Raw genomic sequence first — 25,703 nt, 5'->3', positions numbered from 1 at the left:
GTCTTACTTTGAGACAGTGAAAGGGACTATGGACAGATATTCCCTAGTCCCATTCTCTGCACCCTTAGCTGTACTAGACAGTGAATGAATAGGAAATGCTCTGTGCTGAGCTGCCCCCTGTCCATTTACAAACTGAGGCATAGTTTACAATGCTTCAGTTATGAATGGACACAATAGTGATTGGTACTGATCCCTCGCTGAGTTCATTCAGAAAAGGAAGGGGCTGGTAAATGAGATATTTAGCAGCCTTTGCCCTGCTCTCCATCCTGAAACATTGGGAGGGGGGCAACGCATGGGGGTGGAGTTACATGCTTGAACAAAAATGGTGTGACAATTGGTCAGTTATTTTTACATTGTGTATTTTACTTTTTTTTTAGTTTTGAAGATTTTATATCTGTATGATAATCGCACCACATTATTCCTTTGAGCAACTAGTGTCTAAAAGTATTTCCATATAGGTATACTTTGTAGTAATGTAGACATTACATCTTTTTCAGCTTGTCCAAATGGTTTCTATGGAGCTGACTGTAAGATGCAGTGTCTTTGTGCCAGAGGAGCCTGTGATAGGTTCAAAGGTTGTATTTGTCCCCAAGGATGGCGTGGGCCTCGCTGTGAAAACGAAGGTAAAGCAAGGTAACACTGTATTGTTATATATTGGTGGCTGCAGGACACACGTCCATATAATATTTTCCTATTGGGCTTTTGTGCAGCCTCAGCCAATCTCTACAGCAAACTGACATTTTCAGGAAATTATCTGACACTTCATAGTTTATAAAGTGAGTTTGCTGTTCCATGGACTATTGCTATTAATGTCCTATGTTTATATGAGAGAGTCAGCATCACATATGATCATTTGGTGACATATATTTGGGACTGTAGACAGAACCCATCAGAAGAAAAAACATATATCTAAATATATATATAAGAAACATAAATAAAAGAGACCAGACTTAGAATATGGATTGAAAATTGGCCACGGCCCTTTATTGATATAACCATTAAAATTTGTATATATATATATATTATACACAAATCTATATATATTTTATAACATATATAATATTAATAAACTATCTTTATATTAACTCAGCATTGATTGCTCATGTTAATTAACATAAATACAATATCCACAACCACAATAAATGTAATCAACTCAGTTATAACCACTCAAGTTGACATCAAGTATCAAGTACAAAGACATCCAAAAAAGGACCGTGACATAGGGTAAACATAGGGGTGGGGAGGGCGGGACAACTTTCCTCTTCTGTCCCCGCCGTTAGATTAACTGCTGACGCAGTTATAACTTAGATAAGGTCATAACCACACATAACCGTTATTACAGTTGCTTTAAAATGGACCAATCAAATTTGAATATGCAAATGAGCATAAATACCAACTTATTATGTGTTGATTGGTCTGTCACAATCCCATAGGTGTTGGTGGAGCAATGAATGCCCCCCCAAACCTTCATGGGACTGTAGACAGAACCCATCAGAAGAAAAAACATATATCTAAATATATATATAAGAAACATAAATAAAAGAGACCAGACTTAGAATATGGATTGAAAATTGGCCACGGCCCTTTATTGATATAACCATTAAAATTTGTATATATATATATTATACACAAATCTATATATATTTTATAACATATATAATATTAATAAACTATCTTTATATTAACTCAGCATTGATTGCTCAAGTTAATTAACATAAATACAATATCCACCAGCCAGGCTCAAACAACAAGAGCCTGGCACCCCACCAACCTAACCGTGGCCATTTCAATACTATTCTGAAGCCCCAAATTAAAAATATCTAAAGCAATATTTGACAAATGAACATTGTCTGGACGATAGAAACCAGGCAAGTAACCCTCTAAGTCAACGTGTCTATACGAATAACCATTAATCGACGGCAAAAATGTTTCCAAATATCTATTAATACGTTTACGGATATTTTTACAAAATTTAAGCTCAGGAATTAAATGCCAACTGAGTCTGGGGACAATTTCCGAAAAAATTAAAACCGAATGTGGAAATAATGAATGCAGCCTCAAAAAATGCAATCTAAGGGTAGAAATGATATCCAAAGTCGTACTAGACCCAATATCATTACCGCCTAAATGCAAAATAATAATAGAAGGGGATGGCCAATGAGATATTAAAAAAGGCAAAGAATCAATCAAATCAACACATAACATACCCCTCCTACCCAACCACCAAACTTGAAAGTCATCCATATCCAGACCAAGGTTCGAACCATAGCATCTCAGAGCTGCCCTACGAGAGGCCCAGAATATGAAGGAATGACCGAGAATCCAAATATGTTTCCGACAACCTGCAAGTTAAACGATAAAATTAGGCCTCACATAATTCCGAAAACAGTTCGAATCCCACCTCCCAATACGTTTAATAATTGGATCAGGGAAACCCAATAATGCAGCTTCGGTGGCAGCACCGATACGAAAGGAGTGAGATGTAATGCGAAGATGTTGAAGATTCGCATGTGCCAAACAACGTTTCAAAACCGAATTAAATTGGTAAATGGTAAGAGGAAGACCCGACATATGAAGCAGCAACAAAGAACCAGCAGGGCGTACTTTTAAATACTCGGACAGAAGAGAAACAATGCATACCATCGAACCATGCAAAGGACGAAGCGTGATCCAGCGGCCACGTCCAATTTGATCTGTCTTGCTGCGTTTTAAATAAATCTGTATAAAATCAGGTCTAAATATTAAATCCGTGAACATCAAACCATACACACTCGAAGAATTTTTTGGCAATACTTCAGATATCCGAAAAGCGTCAAAAAAACAAAGGCTAAATGCCACTTTAAATAACAAAGCTTCAAAAGGCGAAAAGCAAACGGAATCTGTAGCCTTGCAAATGGTCAACAATATGGAAGAAGATATGGGAAACCTAGAATCCGGTGTAACAAATTCTCTCCTGTATCCCCTCAACGCCTGTTGTACTGGAAAGAAGGACATACATGAAGGCATACCTGATAATTTAAAGAAAAAGGAAATACCACTAAGCATCTTTTGTATATGTGAATAAGAATATTCTTTAGACATCAAAAAATTAAGAAATCCTAAAACGAGGTCCTCTAAAGAAATCTCCGGATTATTTCCCAGAGAATTTATATAACCGTCCCACATACGCCACGCGGCTAAATAGTGCGCCCACGTGGATGGGGCTAATGAATTACGAACAGCTTGATGAACCGGAGTCAAAGCAGATCCCACAAATGCTGAGGGCATAAACTGCCTCGAACGTCTGCATATGGAACTAATTCTCGAAACCGGTCTAGCTGTAGGCGAGAGAGAGAGTCAGCGATTAAATTTGACTTACCCGGTACATATTTCGCCTTAATCCAAACATTCAGTTCTAAACACATAAAAATCAATTGACGCAAAATAGTTAATACGGGCAAAGATTTAGAAGTCAAACAATTGATGGCATAGACAACACCCATATTATCTGAATGAAACAACAAATTACGATTACGGAAATTAGAACCCCACAACTCTAAGGAAACCAGTAATGGAAAAATTTCCAAGAAAACTATATTCTTAGTCAATCCGGACAATTTCCAAGGTTCAGGCCACAAGCCAACTGACCAGTGGCCTTGCCAGAAAGCCCCATACCCAATGGAACCTGAAGCATCGGTATATAAATCTAAGGCAGACAAGGTGCAAAAAGGCTGTCTCCATAAACAACACCCATTATAATTCATTAAAAACTTTTTCCACACAAGCAAATCATCGCGTAAACTGCGAGTTAGGCGAATAAAATGAAAGGGGGATGAAACACCAGCAATAGCTTTATATAAACGTCTCGAAAAAATTCTACCAATGGGAATAACCCGGGACGCGAAGGCTAATAAACCCAAAACTGACTGCAAAGTCCTCAAAGTGACTTTTTGTTTGGACAAGACAAAATCAATTAGAGTATACAGCTTATAAATTTTTTCAGGAGGCAAACGAAACTCCATCGCAGCGGTGCCAATAGTAATGCCTAGAAATTCTAAACACCTAGTAGGAAAAACTGATTTTTCGTGAGCTAAGGGAACTCCAAATTGGCGACATACAACAACAAATTCCGAAAAAAGGGTTAAACAGTCAGAAGTGCCGGCCTTACCTACAAAGAGGAAGTCGTCCAAATAATGAACAACATTAAGAGATTTCGTGCGATAACAAACCACCCATTCCAAGAATGAAGAAAACATCTCAAAATATTTACATGATAAAGAACAACCCATTGGGAGGCATTTGTCATAGAAATAAAAACCATCGAATTTAAAACCCAACGAATTGTATGCACTAGGGTGAATGGGAAGAAGCCTAAAAGCTGATTTAACATCAGCTTTTGCCAATAGGACTGAATCACCAACATTGCGAATTATGCGCAAGGCATCGTCAAAAGAAGAATAGGAAACAGCACAAATGTCATGATCCAACTCGTCATTCAACGATAAGCCTTTAGGAAATGACAAGTGGTGTATAAGACGAAAAGAGCCTTGTTCTTTCTTCGGAATAATTCCCAATGGTAAAACTCGAAAATTAACAAAAGGAGGCGCAATAAAAGGGCCAGCAATTCTGCCATCACAAAGCTCTTTTAAAATTTTTTCAGCAACTACAGCTCCATTTCTAGACACCGACTTCAAGTTATCATGTACTACACATCCCGAACCTGTGAAGGAAGGCAGTAGAAAACCAACAGAGAAACCATCAAATAGGATGCGAGCTATCAGTCGGTTTGGCCATAATTGAAGCCACGGTTGCATTTCTGCTACCTTCACCGGTGTGACCACTTTTACGAAAAATCTCAGGCTGTGGATTGGCAGAGTGAGATGCCAGCTTCTTAAAACATCTCGAGGCAGAATGAGCGCCCGCGCAAAAAGAACACTCATGTTTATATCTACATGTGCCCGGCCACTTGCATTGGCCTTCATTAAAGCTAAAGCACAAACCTTTTTTAAAAGGAGCAGGAGGGGTGACAGACATTGGCTTCACAAAAGAACGCTGAGGCAAAAGAAGGTTCAGCCAAAGCCCAACGTCTTTCGTCCCCCAACGCATAGATTTATGTATAGCAAGTTTTTGACGAAAAGATTCGTCATAAAAAAACCAGGCTAGCCCATTAAAATTTTTATAGGCTTCTAGAACTATTTCAACATGCTGAAACAAACCACTACAAAATTCAGGATGTTTTTCTCCCATTACACTGGCGTAGATAGAGAAACCTTGAAGCCAATTGTTAAAAGATCTGGCCGGTGTTCTGCGCTCATCAGATTTCTCATTATCTTTTTTATCAAAACGGTTATCTTTAGAAGAAGGAAGTAAAGATAATATATCTACAAATTCCCCTTTCCAGATCTTCTCTTTCAACACTAAATTCAAATGATAACCCAACGGCGAAAGTTCGCACGTCATAGCCTCTTTATAACATGTTTCAGGAATAGAAGAAGAGGATACTGGCACAGGCACTTGAAAAGTGGATACAGGTACAGAAGTAACATTAGACAAAGGTAAATCAGAAACAGCACCTACATTACCACCCCAAACAGGTGCAACATTATTAACAGGTAATCTTTGTACATTAACAACTTGATTTACCAAAACATTAAATGACCTTGCCAAATCCAATAACATTTGAATATTGTCAGACTCACCACTTGTCATAGGAGCTGACACATTTTCTGGCAAATCTTGGGCATGTAGTACCTCATTCTCACCAGAAGGTGGCTCCAAAGCAACATCCTGTGAAGGAACAGAAGAAATAAGGGAGGGGGGAGACACAAACCTCAGGAGGAGGACAAACAGCAGGCATATTTAATAATGTGTTGTGACGTCTGTCCATAGAACGCCTGCTCCTGCGCCTGCTTCTTAGAAGCAGCGGAGCTGCGAGGAGGCGATGGGGAATTAAACCTCTTAGGCTTCCTTCTAGGCCTGTTGTCACGGCTAGAGTAGTTTGCAGTGCAGTCGCCGGGGGGGGGGGGGGGGGCCGTCACAGATGCAGTCAAATGACGGACATCTCTTGAGGCAGGAGGCGGAGACCGAGAGGGGCGGGCAGGGGAAGGAAGGCGGCGGCTCACCACTCGGTTCCTGGGGAGAGAAGGAAGTCCACCACGGGGCTCAGCAGAGGAGGAGGGGGCCATGGACATGCCAGCATCAACATCCGGAGGGACAGGGCAGTCCGGCAAGGCAAGACAGCGGCGGATCCAGGCTTCACCTTCTGAGGAGCTAGCCCTCTCCAGGACCGATTGGAGCAAGGACTGCATTTGAAGGTCAGTGTCCGGGAGAAGTGCAGGCAGAGGCAGGGGGGGGGGGGTTCACGGGCAGTGAACAATCCGCTGCACAGAGCTCCGGAAAGTACAGAGGAATAATCAAAGTCACTGACCGGAGAAAGTGAAAGCAGAGCAGGGGCAAGGTGGAGAATCTGAAAGCCGGAAAACAGGCACCGATGACGGAGTAAAAGTCAGATCCTAGGCAATGAAAAGCAGGGAGAAACAGGAGGACAACTTTCCTCTTCTGTCCCCGCCGTTAGATTAACTGCTGACGCAGTTATAACTTAGATAAGGTCATAACCACACATAACCGTTATTACAGTTGCTTTAAAATGGACCAATCAAATTCGAATATGCAAATGAGCATAAATACCAACTTATTATGTGTTGATTGGTCTGTCACAATCCCATAGGTGTTGGTGGAGCAATGAATGCCCCCCCAAACCTTCATTATGGATTGAACCACAACTATTATTAGGTAGCAGTCAAATTCAGTGTTTCTGGTAGATGTTTCAGTAAAGTCTTGAATTCAGTGTTCATTTCGTCAACAAAAATGTTTTCATAAAAGTTTTCATCAGCTGCATTTTTACAGTGACGAAAACTAAACGAAAAGTACAGCATATTTTCATCCACTGATGAAAACTATGACCAAAACATTAAGCAGGGACGTTTACCCTCCTCAACTAACTTCCTGTTTTCATGGAGCTCCGCCTGCTTCTGCTCCCAGCAAGCAAGTGAGTTGAAGCGACTGTGTGCATTGTCCGCAACAACTTCCAGAGACCAGAGCAGCACTGTGCATTACAGGCAGGCCTCCCGAGTCCCAACGAGAGTCCCAGTCCCGAGTCCTGACTCACGAGATAGCCGCTCACGTACAGAGCAGAGAGCAAACTGTGAGTGTGTAGTACTAGTGAATATCACAATTACAGCAGGCCTGAGGCCTCCTCCCAAAACACAGTCTATCCAGAGCACTGTGTGTGCGTTATTACACGCCTCCACTGGCAGTGGCATCTAGAGTACTGTGCATTACAGGCCATCCATCAGACCTGAAGCCCCCATCGAGCACTGTGCAACACAACAGGCCTCCTCTGACCAGTGACCACCGGCATGGCAGCATCCAGAGCAATGTGCATTACAGGCCATCCCTCAGACCTGAGACCACCATCCAGCACTCTGCAGCATTACAGACCTCCTCAGACCACCATACAGCACTCGGCAGCATTACAGGCCTCCTCAGACCACTGTCCAGTGCATTCTGCAGCATTACAGGCCTCCTCAGACCTCCGTCCAGTGCACTCCGCAGCATTACAGGCCTCCTCAGACCACCGTCCAGTGCATTCTGCAGCATTACAGGCCTCCTCAGACCTCCGTTCAGTGCACTCTGCAGCATTACAGGCCTCCTCAGACCTCCGTCCAGTGCACTGAGCAGCATTACAGGCCTCCTCAGACCACCATCCATTGCACTCTGCAGCATTACAGGCCTCCTCAGACCACCTTTTCAGAGCACTCAAACATTAATACCATAAATAATAACATGATATTAGATTTTTTTTACTCCAGGAGTATATAATGAGTTTGGAAATTCTATAGAAGTGCTTAAATAATGCATTACAACTTAACTAAACACATTAGATTTTAGTTGACTAAATGTACTGGAGATTTTAGTTGACTTAAATACAATGACTAAAATGAGACTAAAATTAAAATGGCATTTTAATCAAAGACTATGACTAAAACTAAACCATTTGCAGATGACTAAAATAGGACTAAAACTAAAATGGCATTTTAGTCAAAAGATAATAACTAAAACTAAATCAAAATCCGATGCCAAAATTTAAACACTGCTTGAATTGTGAATGTGACTTTGACAGTCATTGTACATATGGGCAATATTAAGTAATTTGTTATTTTAGTAATTTAATGATATTTTAGTAAAGAGGCTCCCAAAAGATTTATTCAAAAGAATAAGAGAAAAGAGAAAAATGGAGGCTACTATTGCTGCCATACTTATGGGGATATTAAATTCCTCTCTGTCTTTGCCTTTAATAATTTGTGAGTCACTGACTGAGAATTGTCAAATCTAATAGTGAGGTCAGAACTGTTGTGTTCTGATGTGTGTATATTGCCATGACAGTTGACTAATAGGATATGGAGTTGTTGGAGACTTTGATGTAGTGATTTTCCAATATGCTGAATTGCAGCTTTTCTTTTATACCAGAGGTATAGGCTTAAATTTTATGAAGGCCTAGAGAATTAAAATCGAATTCCAGCAGTCATCCAAATCTTGTTTGTGCTATGGCTCAGATCCTTCACATCTAAGCCCCCCTCCTTTACACCACGGCCCCCCTTCACACCACAGCCTCTTCTTTGTCTCAGTGTCCTCCCCCACCCTTCAAATCACAGACCCTATTTACATCACAGTATCCTCTTTGTATCAGTATCCTCAGTCCCCCACAGTTCACATCACAGCCCCCCTTTATATCATGGTCCTCTTTTACATCAGTGTCCTCAGGTACTTCCTCACATCAAAACCCCCCTTTATATCAGTGTCCTCTGCCCCCCCTCACATCACATTACCCCACCCCCTTTACATCACAGACCCTCTTTACATCAGAGTATCCTCTTTATATCAGTATCCTCAGTCCCCCCTTCACATCACAGCCCCCCTTTATATCATGGTCCCCTTTTACATCAGTATCCTCAGGCTCCTCTTCACATCACAGCCCCTCTTCACATCACAGCCCCCCTTTACACCATGATCCCCCTTTGAAATCAGTGTCTTCGGGTCCCTCTTCACATCACAGCCCACCCCCCTTTTTACATCATGATCCCCTCCATTTAAATCACAGCCCTCCCGTCATATCAGTGTCCCCAGCCCCCTTTTTAGTACTGTGCAAAAGTTTTAGGCAGGTGTGAAAAAATGCTGTAAAGTAAGAATGCTTTCAAAAATGTATATTTTAAGTTTTTACTTTTTATCCATTTACAAAATGCAAACAGAGCGAACAGAAGAAAAATCGAAATCAAATCAATACTTGGTGTGACTACCCTTTGGCTATAAACCAGCATCAATTCTAACACTTACAGGCTTTGTACACTTGTACAAAGTCAGAGATTTTGTAGGATTAGAGTCATGTGTATGGTTAACCAATTATACCAAGCAGCTGCTAAAAATCATCAATTTCAAATGTAGGTTGAAACACAGTCATTGGCTGAAACAGAAACAGCTGTATGGGTAAGCTTACAACTGGGTGAGGAACAGCCAAATGCTGCTACTAAGATGAGGTTGTGGTAGACCGTTTCATCTCACAGATCATACACCATGACAACTCTGTCCCAGCAACAAGACATGAGGTAGTTATACTGCATCATCAAGGTCTTTCCCAGGAAAAAATTTCAAAGCAGAATGGGGTTTCAGGATGTGCTGTTCAAGCTCATTTGAAGAAGCACAAAGAAACGGGCAATGTTGAGGGCTGTAGATGCAATGGTTGGCCAGGGAAATTAAATGCTGCATATGAATGACACATCATGCTTACTTCTCTTTAACATCAGAAGGTGTCCAGCAGGGACATCCTCATAGAACTTGCAGAAACCAGAGGGACCCAGGTACACCAATCTACTGTCTGGGGAAGTCTGGCCCAGAAGTGGTTTTCATGGAAGAATTGCGACTAAAAAGCCAACGTGGAACAGAGGTTAAGCGATTGAACTATGCATGAAATATAGGAACTAGGGTACAGAAAAATGGCAGCAGGTGCTCTCTAAACTGATGATTCAAAATTTGAAATATTTGGTAGTTTGTCCATCAAAGGCCTAAAGAGCAGTACAATAATGAGTGTTTCCAGGCAACTGTAAAACATGGTGAAGGTTCCTTGCAAGTTTAGGACTGCATTTCTGCAAATGGAGTTGGGGATTTGGTCAGGATCAGTGATGTCCTCAATTCTGAGAAATACAGGCAGATACTTATTCATCATGCCATACCATCAGGGAAGTGTGTGATTAAAATTTCTATTTCTGAAAGGATTCTTAATTTATAGCATTTGTTTTACACCTGCCTTTTGCACAGTACTCTACATCCAACCCCCCATCCCATTTCAGTTCATAGTGCCACCTTACACAGTATGACAGAGGGTAGGAGGCGTAGCAGGTCTGCATGGAGGCTGAAAGCTGTCCAATTTTTCAATTTACCAAGTGCAAGGTAGTTCTAGGATCCAATCACTCACTTATTACCATGAAAAGTGGGGCAGCTCTCCCCTCTTTTCAAGCCTGTTGCTCCTGCTGCCCTCTGCCCTGCAATGAGGATGACAGCAGAGGGGTGGGGAAGGTGGAGACCCAGGAGAGGACACTCAGGCTACTAAGTGGCATGGCCAGATGGAACTGTCACTCACTCTAGACCATTGTCCATCATTTAGTGATGCCTGTTTTTTATCCTATTCTCCCTCAGTCTACTGCTAGCACTTCCAGAGTAAGATTCAAAGTATGGATTCATGCATACAAACACATTAATGGACAACTAAGCTTAAAACAAAGAAAACAAAACAAACAAAAAAACCCCCAAAGGCATTACATGCATAATGTAAAAGAGCTACTAGCAATAAAATCCACCAAAGCCTCTAGTATTTCTTCTCAGAGTTATAAATAGGCACTTTCAAAGCAAGTTGGCATGTTAAATGTCACTGGGGAGGCAATCCAGTTGGACTCTGCTGCCCCATGTGAATCTGGCAGCCATCTTGGGAGAGGCAGAGCCTATTTAAGGCCCTGGCTCCCAGACTTGGTGTGCTTTATGTGAGTGGGTAGCTTAGGGAGAGGAACCTCACTTGTTAGGGACAATACTAGTGGTAGGGAAAGGTTCCTGATGAGGAGGGAAAGCGTAGGGTCACAACTCCTCTGGACATCTTCCCCCTTGGGCATGAGACAGCCAGGCTATTAGCAGGTGCTGTCACTCTGGCTGAACCCTACTCTCTTTACATTACTGGAAACTCTAAGTGTACCTGGTTGGGCAGCCTTCCCACTGAGTTTGTTGTAAACTGTTGCTACATTACTTCAACACAAGAATTCTATTGCACTTAGCTATGAGAATTATTGCTGTCGCACCACGCTGCACCCCACTTTTAAGTGCCTATCCAATTATTCTACTGGCAGGATCAATGTGTATTTACAAAATGTTGCAGGGAGTTCTTAAAAAATCAGACCATACAGTACTTGTTAGTATGAACAGCCTACGCTACACATGTAATTTTATAGTTTGACCATAGTTATATTTGAAGTAACTCAGTCTGTAATGATATCAGCTACTTTTAATCCCCTACATAAGTAAAGAACAGAGAGAAGGCCTAATGTTCTCAGTGGTCGATGTAAGAGTAAAACAATCTAAGGAAAATGGCTTGTTCTGTCCCCTCTAACTGTTGCTCATGTGTGTCTTATAGTAAATACAATCGTAAATGCTTTTCAATTTTGAAAAACCATGTCTTTGAAGTTAAACATACGGGGCACACTTTGCAGATGATGTCCAATTATAGCACCCACCATCAACATAAAAAAAAGGAGTGTGAATGGTGCTAAACTTGCTCGTATACAGTACATAGCATATAGCATAGGTTCTCAGACCATGGGAACTTGCTATATTAAGTGTTAATATGCATTGCGAACGTGACTACAGTGCATGGCTCTAAGGAAAATCATATACTATGTGGGAATTTTAAAAGTAATGGCAGGGTGGAAAAACAGGAAAAACAATTAGATCAAAAGCAAAATCTTGATAAAGTCCAAACAAAAACTTAAATGAATACCATACAACACGTTTACACTTTAATGCAAGAACACAATAAAGAGCACTGACGATGGCAAAGTGCAGTCATTGAAAGTAACCTATGGCTTATTCAAACCAAAGAACAAAATTGTAAAATTGTTAACCCTCCTTAGGTGTAGTGGCTGCATTCGCTTTCACTAAGCTAGGCTAAGAATATCTTTAGCAAGTACAGAAAAATAACTGTTAATCTTTCTAGAAATGCAATATCTCTGTAACTTCCTGTGACTGTAGAAGAAAGCAAAAACAACCTTATTTGTATTGTGTAGGCCAGTATTTCTCAATTCCGGTCCTCAGGGCACACTAACAGGCCAGATTTGCAAGAAAACTGAAATACATCACAGGGGATATAATTTGCTGCCCAGTGATTGCAGTACTCAAGTCTGCATCTCCCCAAGGTAATACTTAAAATCTGGCCTGTTAGTGTGCCCTGAGTATGCATGTTGTGCCTGCGTGGGTATCCTCAGGGTGTTCTGTTTTTTTTCCCACACTCCAAAGACATTCTGGTAAGTTAATTGTCTCCTGTCTAATTTGGACCTAGTGTATGTATGAATGTGAGCTAGGGACCTTACATTATAAGCTCCTTGAGGGCAGGGACTAATGTGAATGTACAATATATACATGTAAAGTGTTGTGTAAATTGATAGCGCTATATATGTACCTGTAATAGTAATTGTATAGTCCATTTCACTGGGCTGAATTCTTAATGACTGGAACAACTGATATACCTCAAAAATGATTAGATATGATATATTTAAAGTATAACGAAAGGCAAAACTTTTTTTTTTAGTTTTGGATGGAGTGGAGAGGGATTTAAAAGCTGGTCAGTTTTTATTACTGTCTGTGCCTCTTCTAAGAAGATTCACTCTCTCTATTTGTCCTGTTTATCATTATCATTAAAAGTAAAAGGAATAGAGCAAATCGGGGGCACCCTCAGAATGGAAAAGGTTATTTACCAACATAGGGGATCTTCACAAAAATTCTCTAAAATATGGGGTGCTTGGTTGAATTGTCTGGGAATGGCCCCTACGGACCTCATCCTGGACCGTTTACTGTCTTAAATGTGTAAATATGGGTTGGGGTTTCCGGTGGATGATTGCTAGTTACGTTGGGGGTGGATTGGAGGGCCGTGATGATGATACTGTTTCAGGCACTGTTGTTGGGGGTTGTCTGCTTCAAGGGGGGGGTTGTGGTGTATTTGTTATGCACACTATTCTTTATGAGGTGATGGTGATTTCATGTTACTATGCCTGTACAGTGTATTGCAGTTTTAATGTGGTGCTGTGATTTTCTCTCAATAAAGATGTTTTCTGATTTAAAAAAAAAAAGTAAAAGGAAATCCCGAATTTTGGGTTGTCCCCAGAAAAGTAATAGAGGAAACATCTTTCAATGGGGACACTAGCTCTGGTGACCTGGGTGTCCCCAAGGAATTCCCTTAATTTGCAAGGATTTCCTCTCACTTCCTATTTGGCTTTGTGACAGGAAGTGAAGGGAAATCTCTGCAATGCCCAGTTGTAACCCTTCCTTCCTCTATCCAAAAGTTTTGCCTTTAGTTCTACTTTAAGGTTTAAATCACTTCTTGTTCACACATATATAGTTCTTAATGGGTTAGACAACTCTAAGAGGTTGGGGTACCTTTGGTGTTGTGTTTCCTGTTCCTGTTAGGGGGTGCCTATGTCTTTTGTTCTGTCCTGGAAGACTCATGGAAAAAGAGTTTACCGAGACTATTTATAAGTCTAACTCTGGATTATTTTTTCCTCTGCTGGAGCAAATTGGATCTTGCTTACTTGGGTTTTTTTGCATTCCTCTAAACCAATTGTGGGTAAAGGATTGTATAAACAGAGGTTTTCTTTTTTTGATTTATTTTATATTGGTTGAACTAGATGGACTTTTGTCTTTTTCTATCAACCTTACTAAATATCTTAGATATTCTTGGGTGCTTAGCTCTGCTCCTTCACCTTAGACTCTCATTCATTCTTCCCTAACACCAGTTGTCTCACTCTCCATGATATAAAAAAAAAGGGGGCAACAAAATCTATCTGAGATAGTAAGACCCAGCCATGACACAGATAGGCATATCTCGGCCAATCTAATAACCAAAGTTCTGATAAATAAAAGAAGCCATTGGGCGACCACACTCACCAGCAACACTCATATAAACGTTTTGAACTCATTCTTGAATAAAGTTGGAAAATACAATTTACAGGTGCTGGTTATATTATAATGGCTTGGAAGACTGGGACAGTACTAAGCCTTCAACACAATCACAGCATTATGTTGACAGAACAGTTAATATTTACCAAAATTTACTAAAGTAATCTTACTCATTACAAGTCATCTCCAAACAACTCTGTTGGATCAGCTGTCTCTCTTTTTCTTCTCTTGTCTTGAGACTTTATTTGGAGGTATTTTTTTCCTATTCCCAAAAGGTGTATCGATCATTTATTTGTTAAACATTATGGAGAAAGATTTTAATAAAATGTGATATCATTATATGCCTATGGCAATTTGGTGTAAATGGGAATTTTGGTGGGCACATCCAAGCACTAAAACGTCTGAGAAAATCACAATACCAACATTTTATGTAGTTTGCCAGCAATCACACGCAAGCGAAACATTCATTTTTTACAGAGCCTACATCAGGTATCATTAAATGGTGGACCCCAGTCAGAACACGGCCCGTGTGACAGTCCTGTCCAGACCGCGGCTGTACCACTTAGCAGTCCGAGTGTACCCCTCCCCTGCCACCATGCTGCTGTTAAAACTCACAGCATGGCAGAGGGCAGGAAACACAGCGGGGTGGATCCCTCTTCTATATATGTATTTGCCTGCCTCCCATCACCACTGCTGTTAAACTTGCAGCAGGGAAGAGGGCAGGAGATATGGCAGATCTACACGAGGAGCAGGAGCTGCCCAACTTTTTGCATGTTAACAGAAAGAGTTGGTCAGCTCCTGCCCTTCCGTATCTCCCACCCTCTTTCCTTCTGTGAGGTTAACAGCAGCGGTGGTGGCAGGCAGGCGAATACATATACAGAATAGGAATCCACCCTACTGTGCCTCCCACCCTCTGCCATGCTCTGTTAAGGTAGGACTGTGAAGGAGGAAGAGCTGAAACTGCAGTAGAGATTAGGGATTAAATGGGGAGGGGGGGGGGGGTGCTGAGATTGTAAGGGAGAACTGTCTTTGAGGGGAGTTTGGATATGGGATGGGCTGTGATGTGGAGGGTTGTGATTGCAAGGGAGATTGTGATGATGGGGGTGGCTGTTATGTGGGGAGGAGGGGGGCTCTCATGTGAAAGGCGGGACTGTGATGTTAGGGGGGACTGTGAGGAGAAGGGGGAGGCTGACTGGACCTCCGTGGATTTTAATCCAGTATCCCTGGTTTACACATAAGAAAAAACAGAAAAGCATGTTTCAGCTTTAAGTGTTTGCCAAAGCCTTTTAGGTATAGATCATACTTTAATGGACAAACAACTTCTTTTATTTTCAGTGTATTTGATATAACTGTCGCATGTCTATATTTATACATTAATTTTTTTTTTGCAGGTCCGCCTTTCATTCCACCGCAGATACAAGAAATGGAAACAACGTTAGAGCTAAATTCCGGGATAGATTTTAAGCCTACTTGCAGGGTTAGTGGCAACCCAGCACCATCTGCACAAGACTTTCAGATTTTTAAAGAAGATGGTACTGTCTTTCAGGTAGTATATCTCACTACTATTAAAAACAGTTGCATTAGCTAACACCAGACTTTTTTTTTTTTAATTACCCAAATAGAAATATGTTCAGAATATATCAGCCATCAATTACTGTCCCATCTGTACATAATTAGTATGAATCACTATGATTTTGTCTTACTAAAAACTAGTATACGTGAAATAGCATCACACTGGACATTGCAGGTGCTGCCAGTGCAAACAAAGGGGTTGATTTACTAAAGGCAAATCCACTGTGCGCTACAAGTGCACTTGGAAGTGCAGTCGCTGTAGATCTGAGGGGAAGATCTGAAATGAGGGGAAGCTCTGATGATCTCTATTATTCAATCAAGTGTTAGCAAAATAGCTGTTTTTTATTTTCCTTGCATGTCGCCCTCAGAGCTACGACTGCAATTCCAAGTGCACTTCTAGTGCACAGTGGATTTGCCTTTAGTAAATAAACCACAAAGTGTTGCCGCAAAGTCCAGTGAGATGCTATTTCACGTATACTAGTCTTTAGTAAGACTAGATTTCTATATGGCTGAGTCCTAGAAGCAAGAACGCTGGGGAGACATTCTCATGGAAGTCAATGGGAGGCTTTTGCACACTGTATGCCTTTTATAAGGGTTTTTGTATTAACCACTTGCCGACCCCCACACAACTATTTACTGCGGCGGGCAGCCCCTCCTGGGCAAAGTGATGTAGGGGTATGTCACTCACCCACGAGCCTGTAGGGCGTGAGCGCGCGCCGTCGGAGGCGCGCTCCCACCCCCGCTCGTTCCCTGACATCCCCGCGCGTGTGACCGGCGGCTTCCGATGTCCGCCGGTCACTCGCGATCTTGTGCAGGAGAGGGAGAAAGGCAGACAGCTGATGTAAACACAGCCGCCTGTTATTCTCCCTAATGTAAGTGCAGAGATTATACGATCCTGCTATGTAGGATCGTATGTCTCTGTGGTTACATCACAAGCCACGCCCCCCACAGTTAGAATCACGCCCCTAGGGATACATTTATCCCCCTGATCACCAATAAAGTTAACCCCTTCCCTGCCAGTGTCATTTTTACAGTAACAGTGCATATGTATAGCACTGATTACTTCAGTAATGTCACTGGTACTCCCAAAAGTGTCAAAAATGTCAGTCAGGGGTCCGATCTGTCCACTGCAATGTCGCAGTCCCGCAAAAAAAATCTCAGATCGCCGCCATTACTAGTTAAAAAAGAAAAACAATAAAAATGACATAAATCTTTCCCATAGTTAGTAAACGCAATAACTTTTGCGCAAACCAATCAAAATAGGCTTATTGTGATTTTTTTTTACCAAAAATATGTAGCAGAAAACAAATTGGCCTAAAATGTTAAAAAAATTTTGATTTTTACATTTTTTTTGAGAATTTCATATAAAAAATGTGAAAAATATTGTTATTTTTTCAAAATTGTCACTCTTTTTTTGTTTATAGCGCAAAAAGTAAAAATCGCACAGGTGATCAAATACCACCAAAAGAAAGCTCTATTTGTGGGAAAAAAGGACGTCAATTTTATTTGGGTACAGCGTCGCACGTCGCAAAATAGGGCCTGGTCTTTGAGCAGCCAAATCCTCTGGGGCTTAAGTGGTTAATTAACACTAAAGTTGAATTTGAGGCAGACATAAAAGGTACAAATTATTGTAACCCTGAAATTAATTGATACATTATTAGTTTAAAGTCATCAGCGTAAGTGTCTGAATTTTGAATTTGTTTAAACCTCTTGCAATCTAGTGTACAGCAGAGCTCAAACTGGGGGGGGGGGAAGCAGCACAAGGCGAAAGGAGAAGAAAACAGAGTGACAGACAGAGGAGGAGAGAGCAAAGTAAAAGGGGGATGAGCGAATCAGTCTTTTGCTTCTCCTTTTACTGTTTGGGTGGGGGTGGGGAGAGGACCTGTGAGTAAAAGTGAAAATACAGCAGAAAAAGATCAGGTCCTCTCCCCTGCTAAGCTGTGCTGGGGGCAGAGCTGTGTAAAACCTAGGACTGGAAGGACAGAAATACAAAACTTTGGCAGGTAAAACAGCTGTTTGTATTTTATCTGGGCATTTAGTTGTTTGCTTTTAAAGCTGCAGTAACTGTTGGGATGTCAGGTTTAGTGATACTTGCCATTGATCTTGCTTGTTACTAAAACACTTCTGGCAGATCTTATTTCATGCAAAATGATGTGAATTCTTCATATTGGAACCTTTAGCTATTAATACATCTTTATAATACTTCTTTAATACAGGCCGTGTCAACAAATGAAAGTAATCAGCAGACTATTGCCCAGTTTTCAGTAGGAAAAATTCTACCTCGAGACTCAGGGCTTTGGATCTACAGTGTAAAAACGGAAGCAGGGATGACTGACAAGCATGTTTATATCTCAGTAAAAGGTAAGGAGGTACTAATATTGTTTTTTATGACAAGTAGCAGTATGTGACTATGATAACAGTCAACTTACTCTTACTTGCCTTTTTAGTTTTGTATTTCCCCAATCCCACTGGTCTCTTATTTTCTTCCTCTGAAAACTGTGTTACTGTTTTAACAATATGCCATTGGTGGCTGGCTTCTTTTTCACTGTTTTGTTTGCTGGTCCACAGATGATGTCTGTATGACATTTCTTGTGCTTGTGCTGTACAATATCTGGCATGGTTTGTTATTGTTTATATCTTACCATGTTATTAGCTCATTAATGTTGGCAGATTATTAGGTGGGGGAATCCACTTTAAGGCTAAGTGTTAGGTATTGCAGCTTACTATTTTTAGATGTGATGTCTGCATTCGTTTTCTTTTATATTATCGTTATTCAGGCACGTGCGGGGGAGGGGGGGTGGTGCTTTAGCACTTGCCCCTTGATGCCCAAAGTGCCCTTTTGTCAAGGCTAAATTTCCGTAGCGATGCCCAAAAACAGTATGGCTGCGGGCTGACAGTGCAACTGCGCATGTGCTATTCCTGAAGCCTGCTGGGCTCTGGAAAGCTCGTACATGCTTGGCAGAGCAGGGGGGATGCCCAGTGATGTAATAGCACCACCTGGCGCCATTTTTTAAAATGAGTCTCGGCGCAGCGACTGTGCCTCATTGTCACATTAGCAGGTAAGACCAGACCCCAGACTACCCCACAGCCTCTGACTACCCCCTGCCCCATGTCCGCAGCCTCTGACCAGACCACCACCTGAACCGTTTCCACAGCCTCTTACCACCCCCTGCACCATGTCCTCAGCCTTTGACCAGCCCACCACCTGCACCATGTCCACAATCTCTTACCACCCACTGCACCATGTCCACAGCCTCTGACCATCCCCTGCACCATGTCCATTGCCACCGACCAGACCACCACCTGCACCATTTCCGCAGCTGCTGACCACCACCTGCACCATGTCTGCAGCCACTGATCACCCCCTGCACCATGTCCACAGCCACTGATCACCCCCCCCTGCACCATGTCCGCAGCCACTGATGACCCCCTGCACCCACCCTATTTAAAGCCCTGTTCCATGTGCCCCTTTTATACTTTGAGCACCTGCCCCTCCAAAGGTCTCTGCATGGCCCTGTCATTATTTTCACCAAGTGATCCAGCTAGTAACATACTTCCTGTCCAACATTCACTTACTGCTCTTTATATATGGAGGAACAGCTTGTCACCCTGGGCTGCTCTCCTGATTTAAATCCAAAGAGTGTACAAATACACGATACATACTGTGCTCCTAGGAGAAGTGCAGAGTCACTTGGTCTATTGGAACTTTCATCTGTATCTGTAGACCATCAACAGGGTAGAGGAAGGGATGAGGCAACTGAATAGGATGGATGGATGTTTGAGCAGGAGAAGGGACTGAGACTGGAACCTCTGCAGCTCCCGCAGGAGATCTGGGTAGACCTCATGCATTTTAAAAAGAGGGTCGAAGTCCCTGGATACACGTCATGCACACCCCCTCTCCCGACATCCACAAGGCATTTCGACAGCTGTCATCCTCCTGTGCAACTGAGAAAGCTGCCGCTAATATCCATACCTTGAGCTGGCTGGCTCCCTGTTATCCTCAGTCTCTGTTTGTTCAATGATGCCTACAACCTCACATGGATCACAGCTGCTTAGTCTCAGGTGTTCCCTATCCATGCTGTTTCATGCTAACTTTAATGCAAGTGTGCTGCCTATTTTAACCCCTAGGTGCCGACCAAATGCCGCAGAGGGGCCACATATTTGCGTGCATTAGTGCTGATTGAGCTGTGCCAAGAGCACGCACCCTGCATGCTCCCAGCACAGTGACTGGCAGTTTACGAAAAGCTCCTGATCGCATCTTACGAATGGGAGTTTTCTGATCATGTGACCTCTGTGACAGCCAATCACGGCGGTCACATGGTCACAAGTCCTGCCCTGCCTCCCAAAAATTAAAGGACCAGTGGAAGCTCGCGCCAAGGGGTTAAAAAAGTGATTTTTATTTCATACTGACCTCAGCGCCCTGCTCTTCGTTTTCTTCTACATTGCTCTTCTGATTTAGGCTACATACACAACCTATGTTTCTCATCTCAATTACATAGAGGACCGTTGCTCTGTAGTTTACAGAAGATAGCTGAGAAGCTAAAATATTGTTTGAGATGACATGGTTTACAGGTATTTTTGTTCTGTACTTGTAGAAAAAGTACTTAGCCCTTAAAAATAAACCACATTCAGCCACCACATCTACTAAGTACTGGTAAACTGCAGTATATTACATTTTTGTTCTTGGGGTTAGATATACTTTAAAGGTTCAGCTGAAGTGCTGGGGTCAAGGTAGAAGTTGCAGATAGGTTAGAGGTAACAGACATTTTAAATGACTGTGTAATGTTTAAACATTTTGTATTGCTGAATCCCCCATGTCAAGAACTACTGAAACAAAAAGTCTAAAGTTTGCTTTCCAAATTTTACTTTAAAAAGAAGAAAGTATTATCTAAAAATCTAGATAAGGATAGAAAATCTATATGATAATATAAAATAAAAATTAACAACTGAGTATGATAAAATTCTGTTTTGATGTTTTTTTTTCTTTACAAAATTATTTAAAAAACTTTTTCTGATATTGCTATTGTTTATTTTATTTATTATTTGCAAGCAAAAATCCTGTTTTAATTTTGCATGCACGTGATTGGATAACTGAAGTGAACATGGCTTCACTTTATTTACTAAGCTAAATGAACATTTCGTTTAAAAAGTGAAAAATTCTACTTTTTACTAAATCAACCCTAATGTATAGGTTGATGATATTTTTCCAAATACTTTTACATTTTGTATTTCTGTTCTGCGCACCATATTTGTATATATATTTTTATAGATATATTTGTCATTCTTGTATTATTTTGTTTAGTTGCTCCCTATCCACAGTATGGACCGAAGCTAAACAAAAGTGGACCGAACTATCTTAATATCAATGTTAATATTGAATCTTATGGAGGAGATGGTCCGATAGCCAGAGCTACTGTACTATACAAACCGTCTAAGAAACCTACACGATGGAATATCTTAGTTGGTAAATAAACTAAACTTGAATATTAATCACACTCCAATGAAACAGGATGTTTGAACTTTTGCTGTAGATGGCTTGTAGCTCTCAATGATCTGCGAGGGTCCCGATTAGCACCTTCATAGTTCCTTCACATTTCCACCATGTTTGTAACTGAAAGCCCGTACAGAGGTATGGACACAAAGCAGGTGGATGTGTTTGCTGGAGTCTGATATTACACTGGCAATTCACTAATCATGGGTGCAATGCTTTGCAGGCACCTGGGGGAAAAAATAAAAAATGCACTTTTTATGCAAAACATTTGCATATATTATTTTTTTCCCTCAATGATGAACTTAACCTTTAAAGAACACTCTAGAGACTCACCTAGTGTAATACAGCTTCCATACACCCCAGAACACTTGGAAACTTGGTCATATGCTACATCTTTGTGAACAGATGTATCAAGTCCTAGGAAAACTTAGAGAGCTACCAATATGATGTTCACCACTTGAGTTCCAGGTACTGTGTAAAATGGAAGGGGGGCAGTGGCTATTTGCTCTACTGCCATTTTAAAACCGGAAAACCCTATCTGAGTGATTTGTTACCCCATCTGTAGAATATACAGTATATTATATTCACAAACTGATATGTCATATGTATATATTGTTTTGTCTCTATAGGAAGTAAAAGGGAATTTTGTATCTTGGTGACTTTATTATTTGCCAGGATATGTTATATAGACAACCTTTGTACAATAGACAAGAAATGTGTCTAGTAATGGGAGACAGTTTTTACGTTATATACATAGTGAAGTTGGTTTCCTGAGTCTACAAAACTGGTTATAGGAGGTGGAACAGTATTACCAAAACATCTTGTATGAACATTACAGTATATATGTGCCACATTATGGTAGGTATTAGTGGTTGAGGTAGTCCAAAAAATCAAGGTATTTAGTAGTATTCGTCTTTGTGACAACATAAGACTATACAGCTATAGGACAAAGTCAATAGAATTGATTAGCTATTTGTAGTCTGCTGTTCAGACATTAATATTGTTATTATTACAGGAATTTATATAGCACCTTCAATTTATGCAATGCTTTACATATTGTACATTCACATAAAGTTTATCTTCCTTGAGACAATGGTAACTATGGGCTATGAATAACTATATTTGAGCTGTAGTTTTTGCCTGTACACTCAGTTGACTGAATAACGGGTTTAATTCCTTCTATAATGATGGTGTGTTTTCTTTTAGTTCCCCTAACTGATAAAATTGCAAAACTTGAGAATCTGGAGCCAAGAACTGAATATAAGGTCTGTGTTCAGCTAGGTCGCAAAGGAGATGCAGGTGTTGGTCATCCAGGACCTGAAAGTCTCTTCACCACAGAGGCCTTCGGTACGATTTTATCAGATTGTTTCTTTTAAATGCCTTCCAATAAATTCCAAATATGATTCAGCCTTCTAATCATATTATATGTGATCACCTTTAGATTCATTAATTAGGCATCTTTTAACATCAGACAAGTTTTAAAGCTTTGTTTTACGTGGCTATTTTCCTTCTGTTATCTATTAACCAAGTATTGCTAGTTCACAGAATCAGCATCCATGAAGTCCAATGAGCAGGTAGGTAGTAGAGTAATCTGAAAAACTGAAAGAAAGAATTGCTATGTCACCAGCCTAAGGGCTCTTTCACATGTCCGTAAATCACCCCATCCGTTTGCGGGTGATATACGGACATAATGAATGTCTATGGGATTGCGGATGTCAGCGGATGATCATCCGCTGACATCCGTTTTTCGTCCTTTCAGTTCTGTTCCGTTTTTTGGAACGGAACAGAACCCTATTTTTGTTCCGTTTAAAAAACGGAACGGATGCAAAATTGGATGTCATCGGTGTCATCCGCTGACATCCGCAATGCCCATAGACATACATTATGTCCGTATATAATCCGCAAATGGATGGGATGATATGCAGACATACGGAGCGGATGACACAAGTGTCATCCGTGTCCGTGAAAAAAAAAGTGCCGGAGCGGATCGTAATACGGTCCGCTCCATGTGAAAGAGCCCTTACCATGCAGTGTTCAATCAGTGCCTGTATTACAAATTATTATTTTATTCTTTGGAAGCAAATAGGCCAGCGGATGGGTTTGCAGTAACTTTGTTGAGCATTTGATGACTGAGGATTTAACAACCTATAAAGGAAAATGATTTAATAGCTTTACAATGGCTTAAGAACACACAGCAAACATATTTTTTACAGTATATCCTTTTAAAGTATTGGAGAAGCCACTTAGGAGGCCTAACCCCACTATTATTGGCAGGCACCAAATGGTATTGGTGTTTAATTAAAGGCACCCTAAATCCTCATTGAAATTTGGATAGGGGACAACACTTCAACCTCCTGGGTCTGCTGCAAATTCCTGCTCGCAGGATTATCATCACCCCTTTTAAAAATGAGCTGACACCTATTCCTTCCCCCCCCCCATCATTCCATCCACCATTGGAATGTGCTCCTTTGGCCACGTACACACAGGGCTTTTTTTTCCCTCCCCTAGACACCTTTGCTCCAGGGGAGGAAAAAGAAGTGTTAAAAACGCACCTAAAGCCGCATTTTACAGATGCATTTAGCGCTTGGCCGTTCATTCATTCCATTATCCACAATATGAATTTATTCTAGCCATAGAAATGAATGAACGCTCAAGTCCTTTTACATGCATTTAGGCGCATTGGATGATTTTGGCAGGTTTTTCTTTTTCCTCTAAACGCCTGTAAATGCCTATGTGTGCAAGTACATGTAGGCTAACATAGAGGGCCATTCAGAGACAGAGAAAAACATCAAACACCCTTAAAAGTGCCATTTTTGACGTTTTATGTCCATGAGGCCTTACTTACTACTTACTACTCCCCAAACTGGAACCAATGAGGCATGATTACATTTTTTTACTTACTTGTTTGCCTGGTTTTCCAAGAAAATGTAATATATACATATTCCTTTGAACTACTGGATTCTAAGTTTTAAGACCTTACTACTGAGTTTGAAAGTGATTGTAAACTAACACCTTTTAAAACAACCCATTCAGTTTAAAATAGAAATGAAAGACGAAGCATTTTGTATGGATATAACATGGATAAAACATTATAAAGACATTTTTTCCCTTTTTTATAAATGATCACATACCCTCTTTTCTCAGCTGCATACGCACTGGGGGAGGAGAAGCAGTAGCATGCTTAGTTTGCCAGTAAATGGCTGTGGAGCAAGGGGTGTTTTAGGACAAGGAGCGCAAGCTGAATTCCCAGCATAGCTGACCATGCTGTGCTCTCCTGCTTGGTTTGGTCAGTTTTTATTAGGAAAGCAGAGGGACTGGCAGAAACATCAGGGCTTTCACAGAGAGCAAGCAATACAAAGAGAACAGGATACTTTCTCATACAAGTACATGGTACAGCAGGCCCATATCAGGAATATGAAGTGTTGGGGTAACAAACACCTTAGGGGCCATACACACAGACCGAATGTCCGGCGGTATTGACCACTTCAATAGAAACCAGCCAGCCATCAACCCGTGTGCACAGCAGCCGATCCAACAGAAGAGGCATAACTGACTGTCAAAAGGGCATGCATGAAAAAGGTCTGCCAATCAGTATCCGATCAGCGCTCTTAGCAGGCATATATTAGGAATATGAAGTGCTGGGGTAACAAACGCCCTAAGGGGCATACAAACGGGATGAATATCAGGCGAAGGTGCATGGCCGAAAAAGGTCTGCCGATCGGCATTCGATCAGCACTCTCAGCCAATAGCTGAGAGTGCTGACTAGTGTGTTCTGGTGGGGGAGATCACTTTACTAACATCAGATTGTTGGTACAGGATCTCCTCCCAAGCTCTTCAGTTTTTTTCCTTCAACCCATTGGAAGTGTGTACTAAGCCACTTTTTTTTCCCTGGATATCTTGGATATCTTGTTAAGAAATATTGCTTCTAAGGCCTCTTTCACACGGCCGCTCTGTTTTTTTTCTCCGCTGCGGCACTTTTTTTTTTTTTTTTTACGGACACGGATGACACTTGTGTCATCCGCTCCGTATGTCCGCATATCATCCCATCCGTTTGCGGATGATATACGGACATAATGAATGTCTATGGGATTGCGGATGTCAGCGGATGACACCGATGACATCCGATTTTGCATCCGTTCCGTTTTTTTAAACGGAACAAAAATAGGGTTCTGTTCCATTCCAAAAAACGGAACAGAACTGAAAGGACGAAAATCGGATGTCAGCGGATGGTATTCCGCTGACATCCGCAATGCCATAGACATTCATTATGTCCATATATCACCCGCAAACGGATGAGGTGATTTACGGACATACGGAACGTCCGTGTGAAAGAGTCCTTAAACACATTCTGGTACAAAATGTGTGTTTATGTCAGTCAATGATAAATAACACTCTT

At 41.2% G+C, this 25,703-nt stretch overlaps 1 protein-coding gene across 2 annotated transcripts in view; it reads left to right on the top strand.

Moving 5' to 3' along the window:
• The window catches only part of TEK (TEK receptor tyrosine kinase), a 180,471-nt gene that overhangs the window by 109,635 nt on the left and 45,133 nt on the right, over window positions 1-25,703 (top strand). For both annotated transcript variants that reach the window (XM_082247009.1, XM_082247008.1), the window contains exons 7-11: window positions 498-623; window positions 15,636-15,790; window positions 18,033-18,177; window positions 21,119-21,280; window positions 22,514-22,654. In XM_082247009.1, coding sequence (XP_082103135.1) covers window positions 498-623; window positions 15,636-15,790; window positions 18,033-18,177; window positions 21,119-21,280; window positions 22,514-22,654 — 729 coding nt within the window. The remainder of the gene's footprint in view (window positions 1-497; window positions 624-15,635; window positions 15,791-18,032; window positions 18,178-21,118; window positions 21,281-22,513; window positions 22,655-25,703) is intronic.

The sequence above is a fragment of the Pelophylax lessonae genome (assembly GCF_965119305.1).
Source record: "Pelophylax lessonae genome assembly, chromosome: 1".
Taxonomy (NCBI): domain Eukaryota; kingdom Metazoa; phylum Chordata; class Amphibia; order Anura; family Ranidae; genus Pelophylax; species Pelophylax lessonae.
Note: the sequence above shows the minus strand (reverse complement) of the source record. Positions and strands in the feature narration are given on the sequence as shown.